The sequence below is a fragment of the Microcaecilia unicolor genome, chromosome 1, assembly GCF_901765095.1.
Source record: "Microcaecilia unicolor chromosome 1, aMicUni1.1, whole genome shotgun sequence".
In the NCBI taxonomy this organism is placed as follows: Eukaryota; Metazoa; Chordata; class Amphibia; order Gymnophiona; family Siphonopidae; genus Microcaecilia; species Microcaecilia unicolor.
Window position 1 is genome coordinate 19,122,410 of NC_044031.1, and position 13,528 is coordinate 19,135,937.

General features: G+C 44.7%; 1 protein-coding gene across 1 annotated transcript in view; it reads right to left on the minus strand.

Annotated features, from left to right (window-relative positions):
* LOC115459803 (zinc finger protein 271-like) overlaps nucleotides 1-13,528 on the minus strand; it is a 258,826-nt gene that overhangs the window by 236,639 nt on the left and 8,659 nt on the right. Inside the window, exon 3 of the mRNA XM_030189625.1 lies at nucleotides 6,901-7,020. Within this exon, the coding sequence (XP_030045485.1) occupies nucleotides 6,901-7,020 (120 nt within the window). The remainder of the gene's footprint in view (nucleotides 1-6,900; nucleotides 7,021-13,528) is intronic.

A 13,528-nucleotide genomic window follows, 5' to 3' on the forward strand; every position in this document is an offset into this window, starting at 1 on the left:
GGTGCCGACTCCCTCGGCGACCCAGAGCTCTCGGTACAGAGACGGGAAGGGGACCGGTGTCGATGTTTCTTCGACTTTTTCAAGCGAAGCATGTCACCGGAGCTTCCCGGTACCGACGAGGAGGACGTAGAAACCAACCATCGCTTCCTCGGGGCCGAGGCCGAAGAAGGACGGTATCGGGGGGGGGGGGGGGGGGCTGTACCGCAGGAGCCCTCAGGGCGGGAGGAGACCCACCCGAAGGCTCACCGCCACCAGCAGGGGAATGGACAGCCCTCACCTGCACTCCAGATGAAGCACCACCATCCGACGACATCAGCAATAGTGGAGGTCCCGGTACCACCGACGCCGAGGCAGCCTTTCGATGTCTCGGTACCGACGATGCAGGAGGTAGAAGCCTCGATGCAGTCGATGCTGAGGTCGAAGACTTCGATGCTGTCGACGTCAATGCACTCGACCAGTCCCGTGCTGTTGTCGTCGAAGAGCCCGAGAACAACGCGTTCCACTGGGCCAATCTCGCTACCTGAGTCGTCTTTTTCAAAACAGCACAAAGACTGCAGGCCTGCGGGCGGTGCCCCGCCCCCAGACACTGAAGACACGAAGCGTGCCTATCAGTGAGCGAGATTACCCGGGCGTACTGGGTGCAGTTTTTGAAGCCGCTGGAAGACTTCGATGACATGGGCGGAAAAATCACGCCGGCGAAATCAAAATGCACGATGATGATGAAAGGCACCAAAAAGAAGGGAGAGAAAACCCGTACCGAGGCCAAATAGGCCGGTCCCGAAAGCAAAAGGAAACTTACGCGGGGAAAAGCTGGAAACACGGGAAAGGGGTAAAGACCGAAAAGGTCTCTTTTTTTTTTTTTTTTGTTAGCGAAAATCGTGAAGACGCGCGAGGTCAACTTGAGGGGCATGAAACGGCGCAAAACACGACCGTCCCGAGCGCGGACAAAAGAAGACTGACGAACACGAGCCGGTTCAGGCGGGAAGACGGCCGCGCATGCGCAGTGCGCATCGGCGCGCGAGGGCTAGCAAAGGCCTTTGCTAGTGAAGATTCCGATTGGAGGGGGATGCCGTGGACGTCACCCATCAGTGAGAACAAGCAGCCTGCTTGTCCTTGGAGAATGTGATAATCAATGAAGCTAGACTCACTTTAGGTGATCTTTTTCTGGGCTCCTAGGCAACGGCCTATCGACATCCTGACAGAAATATTGTCCTAGGCCTTATTATTCTACTTGGGAGATGTCTGCTTATTAGGTGCACAATATGGACATAGCTGTCACCCCAATTTCCAAGATGTGAAGTGATGCAGAATTAAACTAACCTGCTTCATACTGGAAATTAAGGATCCTTCAAGACATCTGGAAAACCTAGGTATCCAAAGTCTTCATTTAATCCTTTTACCTTTGGTCTCACATATTTTGTCTTTTTTTCTTATCTGATATGCCCTTATTTACACAGTTGTAGAATTCAATCCCTCTAGCACAGATTTCTAAAACAGTTTTACTAAGGGGCCTTCACCTTCCTTTTCAGTTAGGAACTGGGAGTGAGAAGCATTCCTTTTCTGTGTACGTGTACAGAAGCTGATTGGTCACACCGCCCAGATCCTGTCCCCGATTGGGGCAGGCAGAGCAAGAATATAACCAGGGCTTAATTTGTGCCAGAATGGAGAAGAACGGTGTTCTAGTACTTCTTTGGCCTCAGGAAGTGATGTCACAATCTCTGACTCCCCCCTACAGTCCAGCTTCTCTAATTAGATTGTAAGCTCTTTGAGCAGGGACTGTCTTTCTTCTATGTTTGTGCAGCGCTGCGTATGCCTTGTAGCGCTATAGAAATGCTAAATAGTAGTAGTAAATAGTAGTAGTAGTGATGGCATCCCTCTATCCCTCTTACCCGCCCCCCAGCCACCTGTATACTTTTTCAAAGTAGTCTTCTGTTTTAGAGGTTGTCAGCAACAATTCACAATGAGCTGTTCGTGCTGACATCAGAGCCTTTTGTATGATGCAACTTCCTGTTTCTGCAGATGCGATAAGTGTCAAACAGAAGGCTCTGATGCGTGTTGTGAATCACTGCTCGCTGCCGCCAACCTCTAAAACAGAAGACAGCTGACGGGTAGGAGGGAGGGATGCAATTGTGAATTGCAGAAGGGGCAAAGGGGAGAGAAGCTGGACTGTGGGGGGGGGGGGGGGGGAGAAGAAAAAGAAAACCTGGATCATTGGTGGGTGGGTGAGAGAAGAAGAAAAGCTGGATAGGGAGGAGAAGACATAATGGGGAGAAGAAGACGGAAGAGAGTGGGATTCTAGATATGAAGAGGGAAACAGAGGGGAGATACTGACAATTGGGGGACAGGAAAAGAAGACTGAGTGGAGACAGAGAGAGGGAGAAGATGCCGACTATGAGGGGAAGAAGAGGGAGAAAAGAAGAAGTTACATTGTAGGCCAGAAAGGGGAGAAGCTGAACTATTGGGGTAGGGAATAAAGAGGGCACAGGGAGAAGACAGGCTGGAAATGATGGGTTGGGGGGGTGGGATAGGGAAGATGTTTGGTTACAACAGTTGTGGACAGAGTAAAGATGGGTTCTAAAGGTGGGGTTAGAGAGAAGGAAAAAGATGAGATACTAAAGCGTCAAAGGTGGAGTAAAGGGAAAAGCTGAACATGGTGAAACCATGTGGGAGGTGTTTGTCAAGGAGAAGAGCGAGAGGAGGGTGGTGAGGGTAATAATGTGGTAATGGGGAGGTGACAGAAGGGAATAGAAGACTGGGGCAGGAGTGAGATCAGAAACTGCTTCTCTGCTCATATCCAGCAGACCACCAAGACCTGTCGTTTCTTTCTTTACAACATCCGTAAAATCCGCCCCTTTCTTTCCAAGCACTCTACCAAAACCCTCATCCACACCCTTGTCACCTCTCGTTTAGACTACTGCAATCTGCTTCTTGCTGGCCTCCCACTTAGTCACCTCTCCCCTCTCCAGTCGGTTCAAAACTCTGCTGCCCGTCTCATCTTCCGCCAGGGTCACTTTACTCATACTACCCCTCTCCTCAAGACCCTTCACTGGCTCCCTATCCGTTTTCGCATCCTGTTCAAACTTCTTCTACTAACCTATAAATGTATTCACTCTGCTGCTCCCCAGTATCTCTCCATACTCGTCCTTCCCTACACCCCTTCCCGTGCACTCCGCTCCATGGATAAATCCTTCTTATCTGTTCCCTTCTCCACTACTGCCAACTCCAGACTTCGCGCCTTCTTTCTCGCTGCACCCTACGCCTGGAATAAACTTCCTGAGCCCCTACGTCTTGCCCCATCCTTGGCCACCTTTAAATCTAGACTGAAAGCCCACCTCTTTAACATTGCTTTTGACTCGTAACCACTTGTAACCACTCGCCTCCACCTACCCTCCTCTCTTCCTTCCCGTTCACATTAATTGATTTGACTTGCTTACTTTATTTATTTTTTGTCTATTAGATTGTAAGCTCTTTGAGCAGGGACTGTCTTTCTTCTATGTTTGTGCAGCGCTGCGTATGCCTTGTAGCGCTATAGAAATGCTAAATAGTAGTAGTAGTAGTAATGAAAAGATGAGAGGTATGTGAAAAGAAAATAGAGAGAGTAAAATTTGAGTTGATAGAAAGGCAGAAAGAAAGGGAGCAAAGAGCTAAAAGGGAAAGATGGATGTGAGGGAATAGAAGAAGACAGAAGGAGAGAGAAGAAAGGACAAAGACAACCACTGGAGAAAGTTGGAAGAAGACAGGAAAGCAGAAGAGAAACTCACTGGGACCAACTTGACTGGAAAAATAAAATGCTCAGGTGGGAAAAAAGTGTTTCTTTCTGAATTTATGAACTGGAATATGTTAGTTTTGGGATATGTGAACTACAAAGGTGTCTTGAGGGTCCTCTAAAAGAATTATTTATTGTTACATCAATAGTATTTTAACTTGGCCTAGCACACAATTTTTTCTGGTTCACAGTTTTTTGCAGTCTAGTAGATGGGAATTTTGGTTTTACAATATCATACTGATAGTTTGGGGAAATATGCATCACTGATATCTTTGTATTCTGCTCAATACAAGAGTAAATTAAATTGTTTTTATTTTTCCAGGGTTGAGTTCTGAGTTTGCCAGGCACAATACAATTAACCCTTCCCTTGACATAATGAAGGAGCTTGCTGTGTTTGCCTGTGACTGAGGTGTGATATGCTGTCTACATGTAGTTTGTGGAGAGATCTATAGAAATCCCACTTGTTCTGCTTGACCAGTAGTAGGTGTATTGGTGTTCTAAGGCCCAGTGTAACATTTGTAATGTTTCCTATTCAAAAGTAAGGTTCTTGCTGTTTGAATCTAAGGAATTAATGTTACTGTTTTATGTCAGGTTTGCGACGTGTATGTTGAGTTGGAATTTATTTAGGTTTTGTATTTCACAATGTAATTGGTGGTGGAGAGATTTATGTTGCTGTTGCTCAGATGACATGAGAATCAGAAAATATTTTTGTATGGTGACTTCCGAGAAGAAATGCCCTACCTGTTGTTGGGGTAGGTTGGATTTTTGTGGCTACAGAGCATGTTTACATTAAACTCATAAGAACTGCTATACTGTATCAGACCAAAAGTCTTTGGAAATTTCTGCTCTCCTCTGCTCCCACCCAGCTACTCCTTCATGCCATCCAGCTGCCAGATTTTCAGAGAACAACACTATGGTATCAAATGTGCAAATGTTGAAAAAAACACAGAGTAGTCCAAGATTTTGTTGATAATGTTGCAAAATTTGTACTTCTGTGGGTAATATTTCTAAATATAATTTGAAAATTCAGATATTTAATTTAACAAATATTATGTACATACTAGCTTCCTTTTTATCTGATATATTTTGTGTGTAGGAGTAAGTTGACTTCTGGCCCTGGCTCCGCCCCTAGTTCCACTTCCTTTCTGCCTAAAATTAGGCCCTGAGTATAACTAACTCTGCACTTGTACTTTGTTTCTTGTCATTATGTTATTCCATCTCTGGTCACTGTGGGGATTTAGCCACAAGTCTCTGCAGTCCAGACCCTTCATGCCCCCTCCCTGTGCAAGGGAGGTAAGAGAATGCTATGGGTATCTTCTACCTGTAACCAGAAGCTGTGTAGCTGTTTACTCTGCTGGCATCATATTAAAGGTATTGAGGCAGGTTGTGGGATACAGCCTCTGTTCTCCCTTATCCTGAACAGGTAGAACTTCTGAAAATGCTGTAGTGTTGACAGTGAGTTTAAGTCTCCCTCTCAACATTTTAAAATCTCTCTGCAGATGGATAAGAACATCCATTTAAAATACTTACTTTATTCTCTGATTTCACCAATAATTTGATCTGTATTCTTGCTAGTTGAGAATCCTGGGAGGCATTTAACCTTTTTTTGTCCATTTAACTGAGTTTCTAAGTTAATGTCTCTAGTAACGTAGTCGCCAATGAGTAACAATTGTCTGTTCTGTAGAGATCTAACATTGCCGGAGGGTTTTTTGGTACCTGGGGGGGGGGGGGGGTTCTCAATGGCTGGTTTAATGCTCCTGTCTAACTGCTATAGTATTCTATAAACTGTCCACATAAGGGACTAGGTACGCCCCTAAACTACCCAATCCTCTCCCAGGTCCTCACCCCACTGCAATTGCCCGCTATGGATTTTGCACACTCAGGGGCTGAAGAAAAGCTTGTGGTTGAGCCACATATGGATGTCTGAGCGCACGGATTCTATTTCAAGTATAATACTGTGGAATTCAGCAAGTTAATTAAATGCAAATTTTATACTTAGAAAACCTGAAGGAAATGACAGACCCCCTTCTACAAAGAATTAGTTTGTTGGAGAGCTGTTATTTTTCTTTTGTTGGATACCTTTCTTGTACAGTTGTAACATTGTACTTCTAAAATCAAAAGAGAGTTATGTAGTTTGAATATGGATGAAGATCTTGAATTGGAAACTGATGAATGATTCTTATTTGTGCAAAAAAGTTGCAAAGAAATATATCTTGATATAATGGATACAATCCAAACAGTGATGTTATCGGAGAACTAAATCCATACGTTGCGACGTATGGAACGTTGGCAGTTCAGAGGAAGGGAGAGAAGAAAATAGCTGGTTTCATGAAAATTTGGATTCCATTTTTGAATTCCCTAACTTCTTGAACGAGAAGTATATTGATAAATACTTTAACGGCTGGAGCTGTTGGTGGGACTCTTATTTGAGAACATGATTCCAGGGACTGTTTCTTTTTACATAAAGACCTTTGATGGATGGAACAAAACCAGCTGTATTGATTTCAAGTGGAAAGGGGGGGGGGATTTATGAAAAATAACAGAAAGTGTTAGTTGAAATACATACTGCTACTTATCATTTCTATAGCGCTACTAGACGTACGCAGCGCTGTACACTTGAACATGAAGAGACAGTCCCTGCTCAACAGAGCTTACAATCTAATTAGGACAAACAAGAGATAAGGGAATATTAAAGTGAGGATGATAAAATAAGGGTTCTGAACAAGTGAATAAGGGTTAGGAGTTAAAAGCAGCATCAAAAAGGTGGGCTTTTAACTTAGATTTGAAGACGGCCAGAAATGGAGCTTGCCTTACCTGGTATTCCTGAAATTTTTGTAAGATTATTGACACATTTAATAAATATGATATTCAATACAGATTGGAAGGTGAGGATGTTTGATGCAGAGAAAGTTGGGAAGGGGCAGCATGAAATGTCATGTTCATTATCATGTTGAACAGAAAACTATTAGTGACTCATGGTAATGTTCACTCTGTGTGACTTAATAAAGATATTTTCACATAAAATGGATCGTTGCCCCCATCTAAGGACCTGAGTAACTTGTGCCTGCTCGATAAAGACAAGCCACAATTCATCTCAGCAGTTTCACCCCAGTCCATCTTCTTACTGCACTCACCTGAGCATCTGCTTGTCCCAGCTTCTCTTTCCTCTGATCCTGGCTCTTCCCTGACGTACGGCTCTTCCCCTCGTTCAATGTGGGATATAATGTCAGGGATGACAGTCGGAGAGCCTGTTCCTGGGGTTAAGAAAACTGCATTAGGTTTCCCAAAATCATTTACCCCCAGATTCCATAAATGGCGTGAAAACTTCTTTTTTTTTTAACCATTTATTTTATTATTTTCATGTACAAACAGGGCAGTAAGGAAAATGTTTCTAATACAGCAAAATCGCTAGCCAAAAATTTCCATGACAGTTTCCCTCCTGTCACGTCTGAACGTGTTCTTTTAACCTCCCCCTCTCCCTCCCCCCGTCCCTCCCTTCCTGCTTCAGTGTTCTCGTAATTCTTTCTATTCCAGCATTGCGTTTTATTCGCTACTGTCCAGGGATGCGCTGTGAGGACTGCCATTGTTCATAAGATTTCCAGATTTTTTGGTGCTGCATCAATCGGCCGGTCCGCAGCGCAGTGAGTTTAGCCATCAGGCCAATGTAATCCAGTTTCTGCAGGACTCTCGGAAGACCAGGTAACACAGGCTGCTTCCAAGCTGCTGCCAGGACCAGCTTGCTGGCCACAAACACTTGGCCAGCAAATTGATGTATTGAATTTTGGACTCCTTTAGGTTTGAAATGCAATAAACCGTGGTCCATTTTCATTGGGTAGCTCACCCCAGTGACCTCATGTAGGAATTTCAGTATCTCTCTCCAATAGGCCTGGGCGTGTCTACAGGTCCACCAGATGTGAAACATATCACCTGTAGTGTCGCACTGTCGCCAGCATTTAGCTGAGCCAGTGCGAAACATTTTTACAATGCGATGTGGAGTATAATACCAACTGTATAATATTTTGTGGCCATTTTCGACCATAGCGCTGGAGATTGAAACTTTGAGCAGGGATCTAAATGCTAATTTCCATTGGGGAAACGTATATGTCACCCCCAGGGCATCACCCCATTTATTTAGATAATGTTCTATTGGGTTGGAGTATAGAAGTAGCGCTGCATAAAGTCGTGAAATGCTACCCCTGCCCCCCCCCACCCTTCACTAAGCCATTTTCTACCTTTGTTTCTGATAGACTAAGTTCTCCCTTTGCCCGTCGGGTTAGGAAGTCTCGCACTTGGTAATACTGGAAAGCTTGTAGGGGGGACAGCCCGTGCTCTCTACGAAGCTCTTCAAAAGACAGCGTCCTACCCTCCTCCCACATTTGTCCTAATGTACATAATCCCATGTTCTCCCAACTGCAATAGGCTGTGTCCTCCCTGCCTGGCCCAAAATGAGGAGCAAATCTAAGATACATGTGGCGGAAATATCTGCGCCCCGGGAAAAAGCGCTCCCGGACCTTACTCCAAGTAAGCAAAGGCCACTGTATCAATGGTGGGCATCGTTTTATTAATTCCTCTAACTCCTGTTTAGCCAGCCAGGGAATGGCCCTAAGCGGAAAGGGTCCCATCCAGCCCTGTTCTATCTGCGTCCCAATATTCCCCACCTCCGTAAACCATGTGGCTATGGCCCTCAAATGTGCTGCTTGGAAATATAGGGCAAAAGACAGGACCCCCATCCCCCCTCGCTCTTTAGGTTGGTACATAACTTCCCTTCGAACACGCGGGGGTCTTTTTTTCCAGATGAAGGAAAACACCTTTCGCTGGAGGTTTCGTAGGAAACTATCAGGGATTGAAATTGGTAGTGCCATAAAGAGATAGAGTACCCTCGGGAGTATCACCATTTTGACTGCACTAATTCTCCCAACCCACGACAATTGCAGGCCATCCCACCTCTGTAGGTCTTGGAAGAGTTTTCATAGCGTCTCAGGGAAGTTAACCCGAAAGAGCTCATCAATATTTCTCGGCATATTTACCCCGAGATAACGAATATAACGCGGTGCCCATCAGAATGGGGCTACTTGTTGCAGTCGGGCTTTCTGTTCGGCAGAGATATTTATATCTAATGCCTCAGATTTGTCTAAATTAATTTTGAAACCCGAAACTCTCCCATAAGCATATAATATTTCTAGCACTCGCGGGAAGGAAATCTCAGGATCTCTCAGCATTAACAGAATGTCGTCAGCAAAGAGGAGAGTTCGTGTTTCTTGGAGGGGAATAATCGAATGTCGCTGGCGAAATAGGTCGCCGGCGATCTATTTTGGCGGCGGCGCAACAGCCGGCCGGAACCGTATTTTCAAAAAAGATGGCCGGCCATCTTTTTTTTTCGATAATACGCTGTGGGCCGGCGAAATGCCTTGGATTTCGCTGGGTTTGAGATCGCCACTCTTGTTTTTCCGCGATAATGGAAAAAACTGCCGGCGATCTCAAACCCGGCGAAATCCAAGGCATTTGGCCGTGGGAGGAGTCAGCATTTGTAGTGCAATGGTCCCCCTCACATGCCAGGACACCAACCGGGCACCCTAGGGGGCACTTCATACATCTTTTATAAACAACCAAATTAGCTTCCAGGTGCATAGCACCCTTCCCTTGTGTGCTGAGTCCCCTAAATCCCCTCCAAAACCCACTGCTCACAAGTGTGCACCATTACCCTAGCCCTAAGGGCTGAAGGGGGGCACCTACATGTGGGTACAGTGGGTTTTGGGGGGTTTGGGAGGGCTCAACATTACCCACCACAAGTGGAACAGGTGGGGGGGGGGGGGGGGGGGATGGGCCTGGCTCTGCCTTTCTGCAGTCCACTGCAGCCAACAACTGTTCCAGGGACCTGTATACTGCTGTCAGGGTGCTGGGTATGCCATTTGAGGCTGGCATACAGGCTGGCAAAAAAGGTTTGTATTTTAATAATTTTAGTGTGGGAGGGGGTTGGCGACCACTGGGGGAGTAAGGGGAGGTCATCCCCCATTCTCTCCGGTGGTCATCTGGTCAGTTGGGGCACCTTTTTCAGGCTTGGTCGTGAAAATAAAAGGACCAAGTAAACCCGGCGAAATACTGCTTATCGCTGGGATTTATTTTTCCATTATCCGCTAAAGCCGGCCATCTGGTAGCCACGCCCAAGCCTGCCCATGTCCCGCCTTCGCTTCGCCGCCAACACGCCCCTTTAAACTTTTGCCGGCGCGGCGAAGGGAAAGCGGCGAAGCTATCACAAATGTAGCTTTCGATTATACGCTTTTCGCCGCTTTTGCGAAATCGCCGGCCATATCCCAATTTGTGTCGGGAAATAGCCGGCGATTACTTTCAATTATAAGCTGGTTGGCCTCCCAACCATGGGCCTCTAATGTCAGGATGTGCTCGAAGTCGTATCGCAAGTGGCTCCATCACAATGGCAAAAAGCAAAGGAGACAACGCACACCCCTGCCTTGTCCCTCTATAAAGAAGGAAGGGTTCTGTAAGCCTGCCGTTTAATCGTATTGAGGCTGTGGAAGCCTTATACATTAGGTGGAGCCAGTTAATGAATCGCCCCGAGAATCCCATTTTAACTAACACTCCAAATAGAAAGGCCCAACTCACTCTGTCAAACGCCTTTTCGGTGTCAAGTGACAGGATGCATAGAGGGGACCGTGTGTCCTGTGCAAGGTAAATCATGTGTAGGGCTCGTCGTATGTTGTCAAACGTCTGTCTCCCATGCACGAATCCTGCCTGGTCCTCGTGAATGAGAGAAGGCAAGCATTTCTGTACCCGTGTTGCTAAAATTTTAGTAAAGATTTTATAGTCTATCCCCAGGAGAGAAATGGGCCTGTTATGATCCGCAGAGCTGGGGGTCTTTCCCAGATTTATGAATAACCGTTATGTTGGCCAAGTTCCACGTTGGCGGGAGACCCGAGCTGGTCTCTAGTGAATTGAACACCCGTAACAGTAAGGGGGCCAAAAGCTTCCCGAATGTCTTGTAGAACTTATTGGTAAATCCGTCGGGGCCCGGAGCTTTTCCTGTTGGTAGCCCTTTTATAGTGCAGGTAATTTCTTCCAACTCAATGGGTTGTGACAACCTCTGGGCGTCATTACTTGCCAAATTAGGGAGCTCCGCATCCTCTAAATAAGTCTCCATATCTATATTCGCTATTTCTTCTCCTCTGGCATATAGTGTGCCATAGTAATCTGTAAATGCTTCTTCTATGTAATCAGGGTCTGTGTGGATCCCCCCCTCCTCATCTCTCAGACTCGCAATACTGAAGGCAGTGGTGTACAGTTGTGGGGAGTAGGTTTTTTTTTTTTTTTGGGGGGGGGGGGTTGGGGGGTTCAGCACCGAAGGTAAGGTAGCTATGCAGCTAGGAGCAATTTGTGATGTCCACTGCAGTGGCCCCTAGGGTGCCTGGTTGGTGTCCTGGCATGTCAGGGGGACCAGTGCACTACGAATGCTGGCTCCTCCCATGACCATTTGGTCGTTTTTGAGATGGGTGTCCTCAGTTTCCAATATGGCCAAAAACCGGGGACGACCATCTCAACATTTAGGTTGACCATCTCTAAGGTTGACCTAAATGTTAAGATTTGGGCGCCCACAACCGTATTATCGAAACGAAAGATGAACGTCCATCTTGTTTCGATAATACGGGTTTCCCCGCCCCTTCGCCGGGACGTCCCCGTTCGATTATGCCCCTGCACGTGTTCATTCCTATTAATTTGGAATGATGCTCTGTTTTACTCAAGATTAATTGTGATTTATAAAATCCAATTGAGGTCCACCATTTCTTTTCCAGCTTTCTACCTTCTCTTTTTAAAAGCAATACATCATCAGTAAATCATTTATCAGACCATCCTAACCTTCTGGGTCAAAAGGGGCAATTTTGTCAATTCCAGTCTTTAACCAATTCATCACACGAAATTGAACAAGGAGATAACTTTCATTGACCTTAGAGTCCAGAACTGAAGCGGGTCAACTCTTCACTAGAAAAATATGCAGCTTTTACTTTCCAATTTGGCTTGGACCTTCCTCTCCAAGTATTATCAAAATCAAACAAATAATAATCTGAACAAGGGACCTGTAAGGATAGGTCATGTGATCCTTGATTAGAAAATGCAATGATATCCAACTGATGGCCCTTTTCATGTGATTTGCGAACCCTCAGCCACACAAACCCCAGTGATCCCAAAAAAATCTAAACTAAATAAATTTGTTTTAGAATCTAAGCGATTATCTAAATGTAAATTACTATTACCAACTATCAAACTACACTCATAATCTATTATATTCCTCATTATAAAATCATAAAAACTCTCTAGCACTACTCCATTTTGCTGGAGGACAATAAACTAAAAAGCAGCATAAAAAGCCCACTAATGAATCATCTGAAATTTCACACGCTATAATTTCCAATGATGGAGAACCTAAAGAATCTAAATTGTAAAAACAACTATGTATGACTGCAATCTTGCCACCCCATTTATTAGATCCAGGGAGATGAGCAATTTTGTAGCCTGAGGGACAAATAACCTTCAATCTAGGTTCACCCATGGATACTGACATGACAGACCTAATAGTTCTACCAACCAGAAACAGAATCAGATCATCAAGATCATACCTAAACCTACACTATCCGAACTGTAAAAGAATAAAATACAAAACAACCTACGCATCCAATTTCTCCTACATAAGCGCACATCTATGGAACGGACTCCCAAACACAGTGAGAACAATTCATGACCACTTAAACTTCAGGAAATCACTCAAGACTCACCTATTCAAAAGTGCCTATCCAACACAAAATCTCAGCACCCAGCAACATATCTTAACCAATGATCGTACTGGACAATGCATAATCTTTACCTCCTTCGACCCCTTGTTACCTGATCACCACATACTTTGTATCTGTTATCAACCGAATTGGCAACAGCCTCTACGGTACCATGTAAGCCACATTGAGCCTGCAAATAGGTTGGAAAATGTGGGGTACAAATGTAACAAATAATAATAATAATAATACTGTTCAGGTTTCAACTGTAAACACAAAGCCTGACTGACTCTCTACCAATAAGACCTTGAGAATACTAGTCTTACTAACAACAGACCGTGAATGAATATAAAAATCAGGTATCGGATAAAGAAACAGATTCCTGATTAGTACATGCAATTTTTACCAAATTACATCTACGTTGGGTTCCGGTTCTCTGAATCCTATAACCTCACTCCGAAATACCTCTAGGAATTTCTCTGTTCATTGAATATGAACAATTAATCAAATTATCCTTTATTGGCACAGTTCAAAGACTCTCTATTAACAGAGATATAAACAGGAATACACCATTCAATCGAATCCAGTATAACATAATCAAATTCATCTTAAACATACTACAATTAATAAACTCAACAAAAATAATCGCTTAACTCTTACCTCACCTTGCAATAAAAACGTCTCAAAAAAAAGAAAGGAGTTTATTAATATATGGAGTAAGTATTTGCAAAACATCTCCCACAAAGCACGAAGTGCGGTGCTAAATAGACTTGGAATGCCTTAGCAAATGGGGTGTTCAGGAGATAAGCACTCCAGGTTGTAAATGGGTATAGTCCTGTAATAGATATTGGGAAAGACTAGACGCTATGAAGTAAGAAGATTATTGTGAAGATGTTAACCCGGGGGGGGGGGGGGGGGGGGGGGAGAAAATGATGATAGAAAATATTGATGATGCAGTTACGATGTATGTACGCAACAGTGACCTGTT